We start from the raw sequence: 16,474 nt of genomic DNA on the forward strand, positions 1-16,474 counted from the left end.
TCGTTATCCAAAGCGTAAATAGGACCCCATTACTGAAACTTCGCTGTCTGTCTATCTGTCTGTCACCAGACACTCTCAAGAACCGTGATAGCTAGACAGTAGAAATATTCATAGATGTTTTTACAAAAACTTTAAACTTTAAAGATTTTTAAGCGTTTTCAAGTAATGGTACGGAACCCTTTATTCGCAAGTCCAATTCAAACAATTGTCAACACTCTGTCAGTTGTTTTAATAAGTTGATTAGTTTTTTAGAGCAAATGATAATGATGACCAAGTGGTAAAGCATTCGCCTCACACGCAAGTGGGCAAAGGTTTGGGGTTTTCCGAAAGGTCAAATCGCTTGATAGACTATTAGTCTAACTACTGTTAACGGAGTAAAATTTCCAGTGGAAAGAGGTCAAATCCAAAACAATAAACAACGACTTTAACTCTGATGTTTTTATTGCATAAAGTTTTACAATATATTTACAGCTTATTATTATTTTAAAATATATATTTTGACATTATAACACTCTCAAATACTTTTAAGAATCACACATTTTTTAATTATACTAATATAATATTATCTACACTTTACAAATACAAATACTTCTTCAAAAATCTAACTAGTTATGATATTGTCGTAACGCATTTTCTTGGAGGCAAAATTGATGTAACACGACAAAGTTGTGTTTTTTTTTACATTTATCAAATGAATTACATAAATATACCTAACTTAAGTCTTAGCAGTGAGTTTTAGAGAAATAATAGATTGTTATCTATCTATAATACATTTAAATTTCTAATTAAATTTTAGACGAGGTAGAGTTTTTATCAATTATTTTAATGTTCAACGATTTTCGGCATTCCATTCTTTTGTGCTTGATAACTTCTGCCGGTCGCAACTTGTGTCTTGATTTGTCGTCGATTGTTTTTTTAATACCTATAAAAAAAGCTTTTAAACTATCGCAGCTTATACAGTCAGCTCCAAAAGTAGCTGATCACACTCAATCTTTTGAAACCCTATATACTGAAGTGGGCACATTATTCCATGGAAAAAACGTTTGCCATTGATTGAAATTTTAAATCTAACTCATTCTACCTGATTTTCATCAGTTATTTATTAAAATTACGTAACACAGAGGTTTGAAAATATGAAGATGTTCAGCTACTTTTGGAGCTGATTGTACCTTTTCATCATTCAGGAGAAGACCGTAGTCCAGCAGAGGGGCAATAATAGGTTAAATTTATTTTAATAAACTACCATTTAAATCATTTATGACATTATTATTGCTGTTAGAATATACTTACAGTTTGTCGTGTGACTTGGCGTTTCAGTTCTTGTAAATCGTTCTTCTTTTTTCGTTGTAGGAATCCACACTGCCAAAATGTGAAAAAAGATGAATCAATTGCAATTAGGTACACATAATTTCAAAGTTTACATCCCTTTGAATATGGTTAAGTCTACACAGACTGAGACATGAACAAATATTTTAATCAGTCATTAAAAGAAACTCCCTATATAATATAGAAAACAAAAAACCTTTTACCTCATAAAGACTGAAAATTAGAATGATTAACAGGAACAGTCCTATTAAGCCAGCTACGATGATCATCCAGAGCTCTACAATAGCTTTTTCTAACACTAGTAATGTCGATATGCTGAAAAAATACATTTAAAGTTAACTATTGAATCCACGAAATGCTAAAATATTTTTTACATTATTGCTAATTAACATTGGGCAAAGTAAACCTTCACATGGCGACAATAATTTGTGATAAAATTACCATAAGATTTATCGTTATTATTTGTTTTATGAATGGAAAAGATAACTTACCTGTGAGTTCTATTCAAACCTTCAATATGAAGGACTATATTCGTATTCACTGTCGGAGCTTCTTGACTCAGATCGTCTATATCTGAGGAACAACAAAATATAAGTAATTAAATTTTGAGTGTTGCCAAATAAATAATAACTGAACTATGTTTGTTACATTGAGTTATGGGACTTGATAAAAGGAAAGAAGGAAAAAAGAGAATTTTAAAAATAATTACTAAGACTTATATTTTAGTCAGCCATATTATTGAAAAATTAATTATTTTAAATAACATTATGTTTTACATAAGAACTAAACAATAATTCGTAATAAACAATGTAATACTTACGTAGGGTACCTGGTAGTATATACAGTGGTACAATCACTTTGACATGACCGTGTGCGACCAATCTCTGTATCTCACACTTCATTGTCAATGTTGAGTTGTTTTGGGAATCAATTCTGCACTTGATGTCTCTCTCATACGCTATCTCCATCCCATCTACGTGGATCTGTAATATTAACAGTGTTTTTTGTCTATAAAAGGTTAAACAATCAGAAAGAATAGTAAAAAAAATCGGTTTCTTTATATTATTATGTATATATTTTATCCTTTACGGTTAAGAAACGTTTTATTTGACTTTTTAGTATGGGGTATGTTTTACTTTTGGCAATATTAATAAAGTACGATTTTTTAGTCCTCTTTATTAGTTACGGGCAAAGTCAGTCTGTCAAGTCATCCAGTGGCAAAGATGCTTTAAAATTGTATGTGCTATCAAATTATATACTTACAGCTTTAGCGAGGTTTGCATATTTGATAAACTTTTTTATTTCTATCTTAACCTCAACCGCCAGTCCTACGAAAGTATTCGGACCGTTGTTAATGATCTGAAACAGAAAGAGCTAAGAATAGAAAGAAATTCGAAAAAACATATTAACTAAATAATAAGGCTGATTTTAGTCTTACGCCGACGGCACGCGCACCGTCAGCGCTTATGGCCGAGATATATGACCTTCTAGGAAGCGTTTTTAAATGACGCGTAGCTATCAGCGCGCACAGTGGTCAGCGCTGATAGCTGCTTTCAGGGAGCGTTCTAGCGTCGAGCAGAGCGGACGTCGTCAGCGCGTACGGTTCTTGGGATAGATAGTACAAAGCAGCAATAATAATACACTCCGCATTTTGGTCGTCGTCTGTACAGTAAGGCGGTCAATACGATACTGATACGCGCTGAGTTATGAGCGCTGACGGTGGGCGTGAGTCTAAAATCAGCCTGCTATGTATAATTATTTTTGACTGCTCTAGCAGCCTCTCTGAAGTATAGCATTAATTTAAAGCTGCTTGTATACATTATTAAGAATACTCACCTTATAAATATGCTCGAAATGTTTTCCGTAATATAAAAGATCATTATTGGTGACGTTTACAACTTCTCCGACATTGGTTAAGCTACGAGTAAAAGACAACATTTTATTGAAAAATAATTAGACAAAAAATAATTAAAATTAATATAATTTAGAGTATTAAAAATATTATGTAGTATACAACAGACTAAATTTGTTTCTATACGAAATTTTGTTTTATTTATAACTGATTTTAGAATAACTGAATAAAACAAATCTTATTTACGTACCCATCTATATAAACGTCTTCAGGGGAACTTATTAAGGAGAAATTTGTTTCTTCCGTAACATTGACGGCCTTATTTTTACAGCGCTCAAATAACGTTACACCAACTGCAATCTCACGGTCTTGGTTTGTAAGAGCTGTTAGATCCATCATAATGTTTGAGATGACCTAAAACACAAAATAATAATTAACTTTGGCCCAAGCAAATCTGTCTTACTTTTAATGCAATGTTGGAGCGGTCAACTTTTTAATCTGTAGTTTTCCCACTGCTGCGAAAGGATCTAAGAGCCCTGCCTCACTAGGACGCCATGGTGGCGTCGCTGGTTACGTATCCAAGCAATTAATATTGAAATCTCACGTTGCCACACCGTCGCCATGTGAGTTAGGTGACATACATTTCAATATTAACTGCTTGGATACGTAGCCAGCGGCGCTGCTATGGCGTCCTAATGAGGCTGGGCTCTAATCCCGAACGAGGAAGGAGTTACACCTTCAGTCTCTTCAGTCCACCACGCTGGCCAAATGCGGGTTGGGGGATTTGTATACTCTCAAAAAAGTGTTAAACAACATTTCAGACACGCAAAATGTCATTACGATGCTTTTATTCACTGTAGAACAAGTAATAACTACTTTAAAATACATACATAACTTTGAAGAGTCTAGGGTGGGTTCGAACCGTTGACCACTTACTTGGGATTAGTCAGCTAAGACTACTTGGTTTTCAATGTTGATGGTGTACATTCAAAGACAAAAGCAACGCGCGGCGCACGCTTATAAAGAGCGATTGAAAATACATTATATTATATTTTGTATGCTTGTAGATATGTGTATTAATCACAATTTACGTATTTTTGTATACTTCTTTCTATTTTCATCTTTCTTAACTATTTGTTCATCTTGTTCAACTCACTCCTTCACTTATATTATAAACCTACTTCTTTTTATCTCTGCATCACCCGTAGGCGGTAGGTTGACTGGTAGAGAATGCCATTGGCATTAAGTCCACCTTTAACTTTTGTATATGAAGTAAATAAATAAAAAATATAAATATAACTTTCCTACACAAAGTTGACACTTTTGAAAGGCGTATTTATATAAAAAATCAGCCATACCCAATCATCTCCATTATTTCTTAAATGCTTCCTCGGCGCACATTCCAATGTTTCATCGAGATGATGCACGCATCCCACAGGAGTGTTACTTATCGTGGCTCCTGAAACCTTCACTTGCAGGCACGGATCGTAAGCTATGTCACCTTTGTTGTCTACGAATATGTTAAACACACCGACGTCCTCCGAGCCAATCACAAATGGTTCCCTGCAAATAGTAATAAATAATAAACATTTTTTCTATGAACATTTTATGAGCGACATTTTCTTTAATCGGCAGCTATTCAAAATAAATCAGCAAACATCCGAAAAAGGCGATTTATAATTTGAGTTAAAGGGGATAACTAGGGGCGACCATTAATGATGTTATTGCCATATTCTAGCACTATTATAATACTGGTATTTAAGTATTTTTGTGGAGTATACCGTATAATTGTGGAAGGAGAAGAAGAGAAAAGAAAAACAAGAAGAGGAACACCAGAAATTGGTGAAAGTTAAATAGTTATAGAAAAAGGTTTTTTAGAGGTTTTTATATAAAAATCGTTTTTAAAACCCAGTAATTGAAGAAAAACATTTTTTGGTTATTTGTATTTTTTAACAAAATATTCAAAAACCGTCTTCGCAATTGAATAACTTATTTTATTACCTAGTAGGAAGAGATTGAATTATTAATGGCCTCTGATAGACAAAGCGCATATTTTATTGCACTATACCTTCTTGTACCTAAAGACATCTTAACGTAGTATTATAAAAACATAATTATAATAAACTTACTCCATTACGTAGAGGTAAGTCATTGAAAGTTTAGGTTTACATTCCTTGATTCCGGCACATTCAGCCGCCCACACTGCGCCCGTATTAGTGAGAACACTCTTATCGCTGAGAACGACGCGAGTCCCATCAAATGTGTCTTGCTCCATAGGATCATATAACAACTTAGTTGAAATTCCGTATCTTATCTCTATTTCGTAATCACCTTTCTTTAAAAGAAATTGAAATTCGAAAAACACATTAAATTGGGCATTGTGATTGTTAAGAACAAAGTTGCCAGGCCTGGCCAATTTATGTATTATATTATAATTCGTACGAATTTCGATTATTTTAAGCACTAGTGGTAGTTAAAGTTAAGTTTTGCTAGCTCTTCTCATAAGGTTCTACCCCCTTTCCGAGCTAGTGGTAGATTCAGTCATTGTAACGACTATCATAAGTGTCAATGTTTAACCTAAATGAATAAATGATTTTATAGCAATTTTATATTTTTTTAATGCTAATATTTGCATTAATTATTAAATATTTATAAAACAACTTTACCTGCGGTAAAGTAAAATCAACTGGTTGGCAGTACTGCGGCTGTTTATCATGTAGAGGTGTTTCAAAATAAAATAATTCATTCTTATTCGGTTTAGCCAGTTTGACATCTGGATGATTAATTTGTACTTCCGTTGCTATGACTGAAAATTTAAATAGCTTTGCAGGGACTGCTAATATAGTAGATAGGCGATTGTTTCGCATTAAAGTATGTATGAACTTGTAATAAAATCTCTTTGGCTTCAAGAATCACAAATGAGTACACGGTTCATTTGGTTTTTTTCAGTGAGCTCGTGAGGTACCCAAATATCGAGATTTTTGTGTGGAGAAAAGATATTATTACAAGTTCATACATACTATAATGTGAAAAGACTTTTTCTCCGACATAATATGTATCAAAAGCATGCGATCCGTGATATTTTAAATATTCGCATTGTTTTTTTTTTATTTTAAATATTCGCATATTTTAAATATTCGTTGTTAGTGTTGATACTTACATTATTTTATCAAACAATTATTTCACAATAAAATTACCTGCAACTACGTGTTCCGGCTTTGAGGGATATTCTACATCAATACAAACTTCAAAAACTCCCTCGGTTTTGTTCAAATTTATAAGATTCTGAAAACAAACATAAAATTTATTTCACATCAAGTAAGTTTACTAAAGTACATTTTTTGCCCATTACAGGGCAGAGGATTCCTCCCAAAATGAGAGTTTTTAGTAAAAAAAAAACGTTCGTAATAGACAAGATTTTACCTGTAATTTTGGAAAGACCGCATATATTTTAGTAATGGTGACTGCAGCCATGCACTTGTACAGCATTACTTTATTTTCATATGGGGCACCGATCACCAGTTCTGCGGAAAAAAAACGTATCCAAAAAGATTATGACAGCCTCCATGGCACAGTGGTAGAGGTGGTCGCCACGCCGCTACCATTGCGTCGGGAGGCCGTGGGTCCGATTCCCACACGGGAAAGTGAATTGCACAAGTAGTTGTCGGGTCTGTTTGTACTTTCTGGCCGTTTTTTGTATGTTTGATAAAGTCTCCGCTACACCAAAACAATTATTAGTGCGGGAGTTGTTATTGGAAAGAAAATAAAAAATATTAGTGTCTCCGAAACACGCTAGGGGCGCTTATCAAATTTTCATAGATTCGATAACAATGTGTGGTATCAAATTGAAAGCTAAAAGACACTGATTTCAGTAACTAAACTAACTTTACGAAATAATAAAAAGAGTACCGTTACATCCATTTTCATCATAATCTTTTAAAGTGGTGAGACTCAAGCCAAAAGACCGGTGATCACTGGCGGGTACGATCCTCTGTAGCCACGAAGACGTCTCCTCCTTGTCGGCCAGATCGGCGCCGGAGTAAAGGTACACAGCACCACGACCATCATCTTCAAATGGAGCTGCTAATGCCACTTCTGAAAACCGACAAAAAACTGTATTTTTTGGTGCTAATGCTTTAGGAGGAATGGACTCTAACATGATTTCAACTTCATATACCGGCTAATAATAAGGAACAGTGTAACTCTAAAGCATTTTTGGCCCAACAAAGGTTTCCAAACCTGAGACGCAGATAGAGTTTTGCATGATTGCATGAATAATACTTTCTTGTCACACGGGACCACCGGTAACGAGTGTTACACGCCTGACCTATTTACAAGACATCTATACTAATACTATAAAGCTGAAGAGTTTGTTTGTTTGAACGCGCTAATCTCAGTAACTACTGGTCCGATTTGAAAAATTCTTTCAGTGTTAGATAGCCCATTTATCGAGGAAGGCTATAGGCTATATATCATCGCTACGACCAATAGGAACAGAGCACCAGTGAAAAATGTTACAAAAACGGGAAAAATCATGGCTCTCTTATGTGACGCAAGCGAAGTTGCACGGGTCAGCTAGTAACCGATATAATCGGACCCTCCCGACGTTTCTATTTACTTTTGCGCAGTAAAAGTTGTCTTTCTTAAACCTGCTTCTTTAATATTCTAAACTTTGCATCGAGTAGCCCGTGTTTTTGAAAGGTCTTACCATCTTTTCCATCTCCATTTAAATCGCCAACAGCTGCTATAGCAGATCCAAATAGTGCTCCATCTTTTCCGCCCAATAATCTTTTTTTGTATCGCAAGGTATTCTGAAAATAACAAATTGATATTTATTCTATCTTTGTTATTAGAACCACAAGTAATTACGCTATAACACCTTAACCAAGTTAGGGAATTAATCACTGAGGGACAATTTCCTACCAACGCCGTCGGCTATAGATTTTGAATGAAAAACTGATCAGCGCCTCTAGCGGATTAAAAAATAACCATTTTTTCAACTGTCAAACTATCACAATGTAACAGATACGTACAATAATATTACTGTAAACATAAATGTAAACAGCTCCAGAATTGTAGCCGGATTTCGCAGCGTAAGTCGGTGCTCCCACGATCAAGTCGGTTGGATATTTAGAGTCGGTGTCAGTCAACTGCGCAGCGCATAGTACTGCGCCAAACATTGAACCAATCACGTTGCTATCTACTCGCTTTTCCAATATACTTGTGTAATATTTTTTCTCGAAATCACCGAATACCGATATGATGTATACCTGAAATGTGAATAAATAATAAAACACAATAAAAACAAATCTCTAGTGTTTAATAAGTTTATAGTTTAATTATTAGAGGATCATAGTTTTTTTTACTTACTGCCCCGGTACCATCTGTACCAAAAGTAGCGCCCACGGCATAAGAAAGGCTGTTCGGACCCGTAAAATAACCGGACGCCACACTGTACCCTGAAAAATAACATGGTTATAAACGATAACCAAAAAAATTCGACTATCCAGTAGATATCGATAACTTATGTATGAAAATCGATTAGTGCCTCTAACGTATTAAAATGTAACTAAGTTTGTTCAAGGAACTGTCAAAGTATTACTGTTATATTATTGAACACTGACTTCAGAAATGACAATAATTATATTATTCCTTATTGTTTCGGTGATGAAAACGGACTTCAAACAAACCTATTACTTTTTTGTTATATATTTATAAACTCTTACCATATCGCGTGAACGCCTGGCCGATTATAGAATCCACGTAGTACTGCGGCGTTGAAATTGTTACAATACCTGTAAATATAAAGAGCTGTAGAGCAGCAATAGGTAGGATGAACTATGGAACGCTAATGTGATGACTGACCCCTCGTTTCTGAGGTACTTTAGTGTTAGTTTCTCTATTCAATAGCGTTTAAGCTCAGATAAACATGACAGTGTGAATAGATAAACTACCGATAATATTATAACTCAGAAACTGGGTATTAATTTACCTTTGATAAAATTGGTCTGATGATCATTAGATAATGGGACAATAGGGAGGATTGGCAAACAATGGAAGAGGTCTTTGCCCAGCACTGGGTGGGCAGTATACTAAGTCGAGTAGAAAAAAAATACTTCTTTGATCTTTATAATTCATCGCCACCACAGCATATGCGGAAGCAGAGACGTGGTCAGGCATGACGTGTGCAATACAATTATGGTGTTGATGATTACAACATGACTCATCTTTCTAAACAATCGTCATGCATACTTGGTCAAGTTCTTGTTACCTCATACTCATACTTCATACCTCATTTAATAGATATATAGTACTACCATTTAAAGATCCAGATTAGATAAGCAGTTTCTTTGAGATACCTTTAAAAATGTGTAACTTTCTCTACGATAATCATTACATTTTGGTCATATTGATAATGTCATACTGATTTGGTCATGTGTTTTGTGGTATCTAGTTTACAAATTTTGATTAAGTTCTTTTGTCAGAATTTTAATTAGACGTCATCTTCTCGTCGTTCTTAATGGGAGGAAAAATGTGGACAAGGACTGTCATACATACCCCCACTTAAAGCAACAGTAGAGCCTCCGATTATGATAGAGTCTCCCGGCCCGATGTCTAAACTCCAACCTAAAGTGTGTCTTGGATCACCTGGAAATAAATGCAAGAACTTAAAAATAAGTGTATTGTTTTCTTACAATGTACCTGTAGGTACACTGTATCCTGTACTCCGTTCGTGTGTGTGAAAAATTGTTTTTTTTTTTTTTTTATTATAGGTACGCTTTTAAACTCTTTTTAAAAAATAGTTCTTTTAAAGTAGCGTGCCGAAGTATCTTTGTTGTCACTATTGTCATCAACAAAAATGCATCAGAAATAGTGTCAACTAGCTGACCCGCGCAACTTCGCTTGCGTCACCTAAGAGAACAATTTTTTCCCCGTTTTTGTAACATTTTTCGTTGCTTCTCCGCTCCTAATGACCGTAGCGTGATGTTATATATATGTGACCGTAGCGTGATGTTATACGTGATGCCTATAGCCTTCCTCAATAAATGGGCTATCTAACACTGAAAGAATTTTTCAAATCGGACCAGTAGTTCCTGAGATTAGCGCGTTCAAACAAACAAACAAACAAACAAACTCTTCAGCTTTATAATATTAGTATAGATATGTACAAAACTAATTTTTGACGCTCACCGTAAAATATTTTTGAATACATTTCATTAAAACTGTGTTTATCGTACCTTTTAACTTCACGGTCGTTGCGTTAGATTCAAATGTGTCTCCGTGTGCTCTACGTGTGAAGCACCTTCCTTGAGTCTGTCCGTTAAAATTGCTGTCTGAAACATGAAGATATTTCTTCAAAATATTTTTACATAGACATAAACGCAGGTATGTGGAAAGGCACGCATGCAGTTACACACGCATGCAGGTAAGCACGCATGTACGCATGCATATGCAGGTAAGCATGCAGATCTAAAGGTCAGTAATTTGTAGTTTAACTAAAACACTTACATCTTGTAAACGAAGGTGCACATGCCTGCAATAAAAACAAGTAAAAACATATTAAATACAGTATCCCTGTAGATAATCTTTGTTAAAGCTTTGCTTTAATTTCAATTGCAAAGAAGATACACTTACCATAACGAAATCAGAGCCAGCCTTCACAGTCGCTCCGAACCAGTAGTCATGCTTGTAGTTATTATACTCTAGAAAATACAAGAAAATATAAAATTAACAAATAATCACGACGGCGCAGTGGTTAACCTGATCACTTTGCCGTACTGACCATGGTGCCACTTGTTCGAACATAGTCCAGGGCAAATATTTGTGACAATAATTATGTACTTAATTCTGAGCCTGGTTGTTAATTTATCTTTTGGGGCATGTATTTCGAAGTGTACAAGTCCGTTTATCAGTTGCTAGTCACCATAGTACAACCTCTAATTAGTTTGAAACCAGATGACCGTGTGTGTTTTCTAAATATATTTATTTATTTGAATTACGATAACTATCCTAAATCCTACCAGAAGTCTACAAATAAGGAAATGGTTTTCGGCAAAATAATTGCAAAATAAGGAAAATGTAGACCTATAATAATATAAAATATAGAAACAATCCTTAAAATATTATTCGGGATTATTAATCATTATCAGTATACATATTATTATATAAAGTTCTTCCGTTATTGAGTCACTGACTGACTGATGGACAACGCACAGTCGAAACTACTGAGCGTAAAAACTTGAAATTTGGTACGAAGATTCCTCAGAAAGTTTAGAGAAGCACTAAGAGAGAATATTTGAAAATTTCCTCGCAAAGGGGGTGAAATTTCACGGCAAAGCCGCGGGCGGAAAGTTAAAATAAAATTATAAATAGTTACAGAGGAAAAAAACAACTCAAATTTACCTTGTCATTTAATGTTATTGTGATACTACTAAGTACAACAAAATAACACGATACGACAAGGGTTTGATATGAATGATCGCAGGTATTTTTGGTCAATTTTCATTTTAATGTAGTAGAGTTCCTGGAGCTTTTAACCTCAGATCTCTCATGCCTAAGGTGAAATTAAACGTTTTTGGAAACATGTTTTTGATTTAAAAGTTGTACATTTGAATTTGACAAAAGTATCAGCTTAATCTAATCTTTAACCTTACCGTGAAAGATTGTAAAGTCCTAGACAAAATTATCACTTGTTCAAACGGTAAAGGAAAAATTGCTGAAACATTTCTTGGGGGCGTGCAAATTTCCCAACCCGCACTTGGCCAGAGTCTCATTGTCTAAGCCCTTCTTTTAAATTGGGAGAAGACCCTTGCCCAGCAGTAAGACATTAATGGGGCATTTTATTATCGTGGAAACAATATTTCTCTTATATCAATTTGATTAACATACCTCGTCTAATATGATGAGCAAGTTTTGAACATTCATGTGTATTTACATCGCATTCATACACCTCTCCTACATTGTTTTGTCTCGGCGCACTTATTATCAATCTATAACAAAAAAAAGAAGAACTTAACGATTATACACAGATCACATCGGCGATGTCTTAAAAAAAGGTCAGGTGCGTAGTACTCGTTACCGGCGGTTTGTATGTCAAGATTTATGCGAATGAGGCAGGGGAAGTTTGTAAGGATCGTACCAAGTGGCGTTCTTTGGTTTCTGCCTATGGGAAAATAGGCGTGATATTATGTATTTATGACTGCCTCCGTGGCGCAGTGGCTTAAGTCGCCACGCCGATACCATTGTGTCCGGAGGTCGTGGGTTCGATTCCCACACGGAGCAATTATTTGTGCGATCCACAAACAATTGTTTCGGATCTGTTTGTGCTTTGTGTCCGTTGTTTGTATGTTTGTAAAAGTGTCCGCGACACAAGAGCAATTCTTATTGCGGGAGTAGTCTTTTTTTTAAAGAAAAAAGGAAATCAAGATTCATGCATATGAAGTATAGTTCCACTTTAGTTAAAACGCACCCTCAGGGTGATAAAACACTAATCATACCTAAGAATTAAATCGTCTAAGAATTATCAATTGCATTCTATCGATCAATCTATCGATCAAGTGGGATAGAATACCGATTCACCCTCCATCCCCATAGAAATGATAGTTCAACTTACTTTTCATTAAAGGCGTCGTAAGTGGTGCTGTAACCGAAGTAGGAGTTCTCACGTAGATTGACAGGCGGCAGAAACTCTTCAACTGATCGTTCATGGTAAAAGTCCACGAGTCTCCCCCACGCTACCGGCGCTAGCAATAATAATATTACTGGAACAATATATTATGTTTCAAATGAAAATATGTATAATTTTTAACAGTAATTTCTAAAATAACCTTAAATGTAAATTATTTTCATCTTCATGTTTAACGTTTTTAAAAGATAGGCTTCCTACCGTATCACGAAATAATTAAAATTAAATACATAACTGAACGCCAATGATAAAGGAAAGGAATATTTTAAAAGATCTAAGAATGAGGATCATCGTGAGGATACCTTGCCTTGCCTAAAATTTGTCTTATACATTTATTGAGGGCATGCAAAGTCCCCAAACCGCACTTGGCCAGCGTGGTGGACTCAAGGCCTAACCTCTCCCCTCGTTTGGGAAGAGACCCCTGCCCTGCAGAGGGATAGTAATGGGGTAAAAAAACATTTTAAATGTTAAACTTTTGGTACTGACTGTAGAAAATCGACAGATAGATGTTATTAATCGCTATTCGTACAGCTTATGCTAATTAAGTATGCATAATAATATATTGCAGTTGACAAGAAGAATAATATAATTTATGGTCACTATTCAGTACCTCGATTTTCTACCACTATCGACTACCGACAACCGGCTAGCTATCGAAATTTTGACATTTAGAATGTAGGTACTGCCAAAATTTTTTCTTCGACGTCCGTCAGAGGCGGTGATCAGATGTTCATACAAAATTTCTCGATGACACTTGACAGGTCGATTGTCGGGAGTCGATAGTAGTAGAGAATCGAGCTAAGTATATTACTGCTCTGACTTATGGTGTAAGGCTTGATACACACATATTTTCCGCAGTATCTGTCGAACGATAAAACCGTCTCGAAATAATTACTTCACTTTTTCGGCTTGTACCGATCGGGTAGGCCAATTAATGCCCAATCGGGTAGGTATGTGTGTAGCAAGCCTAAAACACAATAATTAAAGAGAGATAACGATATACAGCTGAGAGGGACATGAGATACATATTAGCCGCCTTGAACTGGCTCGGAGAAATACTCACTATTAAGTACTTTGAACTGTGAATCATATAACATACAATGTACTAGTAATATTGTATTGGAACCGACGGTTACTCATAATATTCGTCATCCTACTAAGCGAGAATTATAATTAGTAAGTAGGTGACCCGTCTACTTGTCATCTATTTATACTCGTTGTATACTATGAGGTTATTAAAATACTTGTGAAATGTTTATAACTTTTTTAACCCATTAATATCTCAAGCTGGGCAAAGGTCTCCTCCCGTAATGAGAGAGGGGTGGTTTTGAGTCCACCACGCTGGCCAATTGCGGGATGTAGACTTTGCATGCCTTTACGAGATCTCAGGAATGCAAGGTTGCATCACGATGTTAACGACCGTTGGAATAAGTGATAATTATTTTTTCAACATTAGTTCAAAAAGTCATTGGTGTGTTGCCTCGGGTTTGTAACTGCAACCACTTACGTGTGCACATTATTCTATGGAAAAAACATTTGCCATTGATTGAAATGTTTAATTCTAACTCATTCTATCTGATTTTGTTGTGGTATAATAGGTACACACTTCAGAATTCAAGTAGGGTTTCAAAACATTGAGTATGATCAGCTACTTTCGGAGCTGACTGTACCAACTTATACCACTCGGCTATCCAATACTAGCTGACCCGCGCAACTTCGCTTGCGTCACATAAGAAAGAGTGGATCATAATTTTCCCCGTTTTGTAACAATTTTCGTTGCTACTATTGGCCGTAGCGTGATGTTATGTAGCCTAAAGCCTTCCCTGATAAATGGTCTATTCGACACAAAAAGATTTTTCAATTCGAACCAGTAGTTCCTGAGATTAGCGCGTTCAAACAAATAAACTCTTCAGCTTTATAATATTATTATAAATTATAAATTATAAATATTATAAATATTATAAATTATAAATTATAATATAGTAGACTAGCTGACCCGCGCAACTTCGCTTGCGTCACCTAAGAGAATGGGTCAAAATTTCCCCCGTTTTTGTAACATTTTTCGTTGCTACTCCGCTCCTAATGACCGTAGCGTGATGTTATATACCTATAGCCTTCCTCGATAAATGGGCTATCTAACACTGAAAGAATTTCAAATCGGGCCAGTAGTTCCTGAGATTAGCGCGTTCAAACAAACAAACAAACAAACTCTTCAGCTTTATAATATTAAGTATAGATTAGTAGATTAGTAGATTTATAATATTAGTAGATTAGTAGATATAGATACATAGAATAGTGTTTTATTCTTTTTGACTCGGAAGCAGTGGTATTAATTGACCCAATATGGGAAAACACAATGGGATCAGTGCATGAATGGCAGGTGAAATAATGAATCCTATTATTATTTTGTTAAATAATATTATCAATACAATTTGTAGTTGCAATCATTGACACAAACCACAATGAATTGGATTTATTATATTATGATTGAATGATACAGTATATGGGGTAAAAGATAATATGGGAAACCATTTAAATTATTCAAGAAAGCATAATTTGCTGAAAGAAAGACGATTTTATTTTTAAAGATAAATAAAACTGCATTCAAAGATTTTGGACAGATCTACTGAACATCGATCTCACTAACATTTTTTTTCACACAACAATAAAGACAAAGAAAGAAGTATTACCAAAATGAAATTATTACGGAAATTCCAAATCCCTCAATAAAACACTCGAAATCTCCAAACGCGACATCTTTTTTAGAATATAATCTATCACAAACCCAAATTTCATCGAAATCGGTTCCGCCATTTTCACAGCTACGGAAAAACAATTTTCTTTCCCGAGTCACAATCTATCACAAACCCAAAAACACAAACATTATCTAAACCGGTTCAGCAATTCCCACAAAAAATGAAAACCAACAAATTAACTCTTTTTCACAGAAACAGCTTAAAAAACTTACAATGCATTACGCCTGTTAACTCACACTACCCAACAGAGACTGAGTTAAGCATCTACTTATGTGCAACTTATAAATATATTAAGTGAATAACAAACGCGGATTTTCCTACTAAATGTGTCATCTATACTAATATTATAAAGCTGAAGAGTTTGTTTGTTTGAACGCGCTAATCTCAGGAACTGCTGGTCCGGTTTGAAAAATTATTTCAGTGTTAGATAGCCCATTTATCAAGGAAGGCTATAGGCTATATATCATCACGCTACGACCAATAAGAGCAGAGTACGAGTAAAAAATGTTACAAAAACGGGGAAAATTTTGACGTATTCTCTCTTATGTGACGCAAGCGAAGTTGGGCGGGTCAGCTAGTACTTTATATTGTACAGATTATGGCCGAACTACTGAACATTAGAAGCTGAAATGTAGCGTGTATGTTCTTTGAAGAGAGTAGGGTAGCACTAAGAGTGGATCATTGGAAACTCCACCCCAAAAGAAATATAAATTCCTGGTACTAACTGTCAAAAAAACAGGACATTTTAGTACAAATCTAAGATTACTTATCTTGACCGACTGATAATCGCGCACAGCCTAAACTATAGAAGTTAGAAACATGAGATTGGACAAGGGGTGGCTTTTATGATGTAGG

At 35.2% G+C, this 16,474-nt stretch overlaps 1 protein-coding gene across 1 annotated transcript; it reads right to left on the reverse strand.

Annotated features, from left to right (window-relative positions):
- Positions 1-420: 420 nt before the first annotated feature.
- Positions 421-15,865, reverse strand: LOC142972557 (integrin alpha-PS5-like). Its single transcript, XM_076113778.1, has 25 exons — positions 15,832-15,865; positions 12,792-12,939; positions 12,068-12,168; positions 10,814-10,881; positions 10,688-10,712; positions 10,417-10,512; positions 9,737-9,826; positions 8,905-8,973; positions 8,549-8,637; positions 8,212-8,448; positions 7,887-7,989; positions 7,088-7,273; positions 6,602-6,702; positions 6,376-6,463; positions 5,845-5,984; positions 5,308-5,513; positions 4,537-4,741; positions 3,429-3,592; positions 3,163-3,244; positions 2,590-2,685; positions 2,147-2,309; positions 1,818-1,899; positions 1,530-1,641; positions 1,291-1,359; positions 421-922 (listed from the first exon to the last, which is right to left on the reverse strand). Exons 1-25 carry the CDS (start codon positions 15,836-15,838, stop codon positions 830-832), a joined length of 2,820 nt encoding a protein of 939 aa, XP_075969893.1. The 5' UTR covers positions 15,839-15,865; the 3' UTR covers positions 421-829.
- Between the last annotated feature and the right edge of the window lie 609 nt (positions 15,866-16,474).

Source organism: Anticarsia gemmatalis, chromosome 4 (assembly GCF_050436995.1).
Source record: "Anticarsia gemmatalis isolate Benzon Research Colony breed Stoneville strain chromosome 4, ilAntGemm2 primary, whole genome shotgun sequence".
Classification (NCBI taxonomy): Eukaryota; Metazoa; Arthropoda; class Insecta; order Lepidoptera; family Erebidae; genus Anticarsia; species Anticarsia gemmatalis.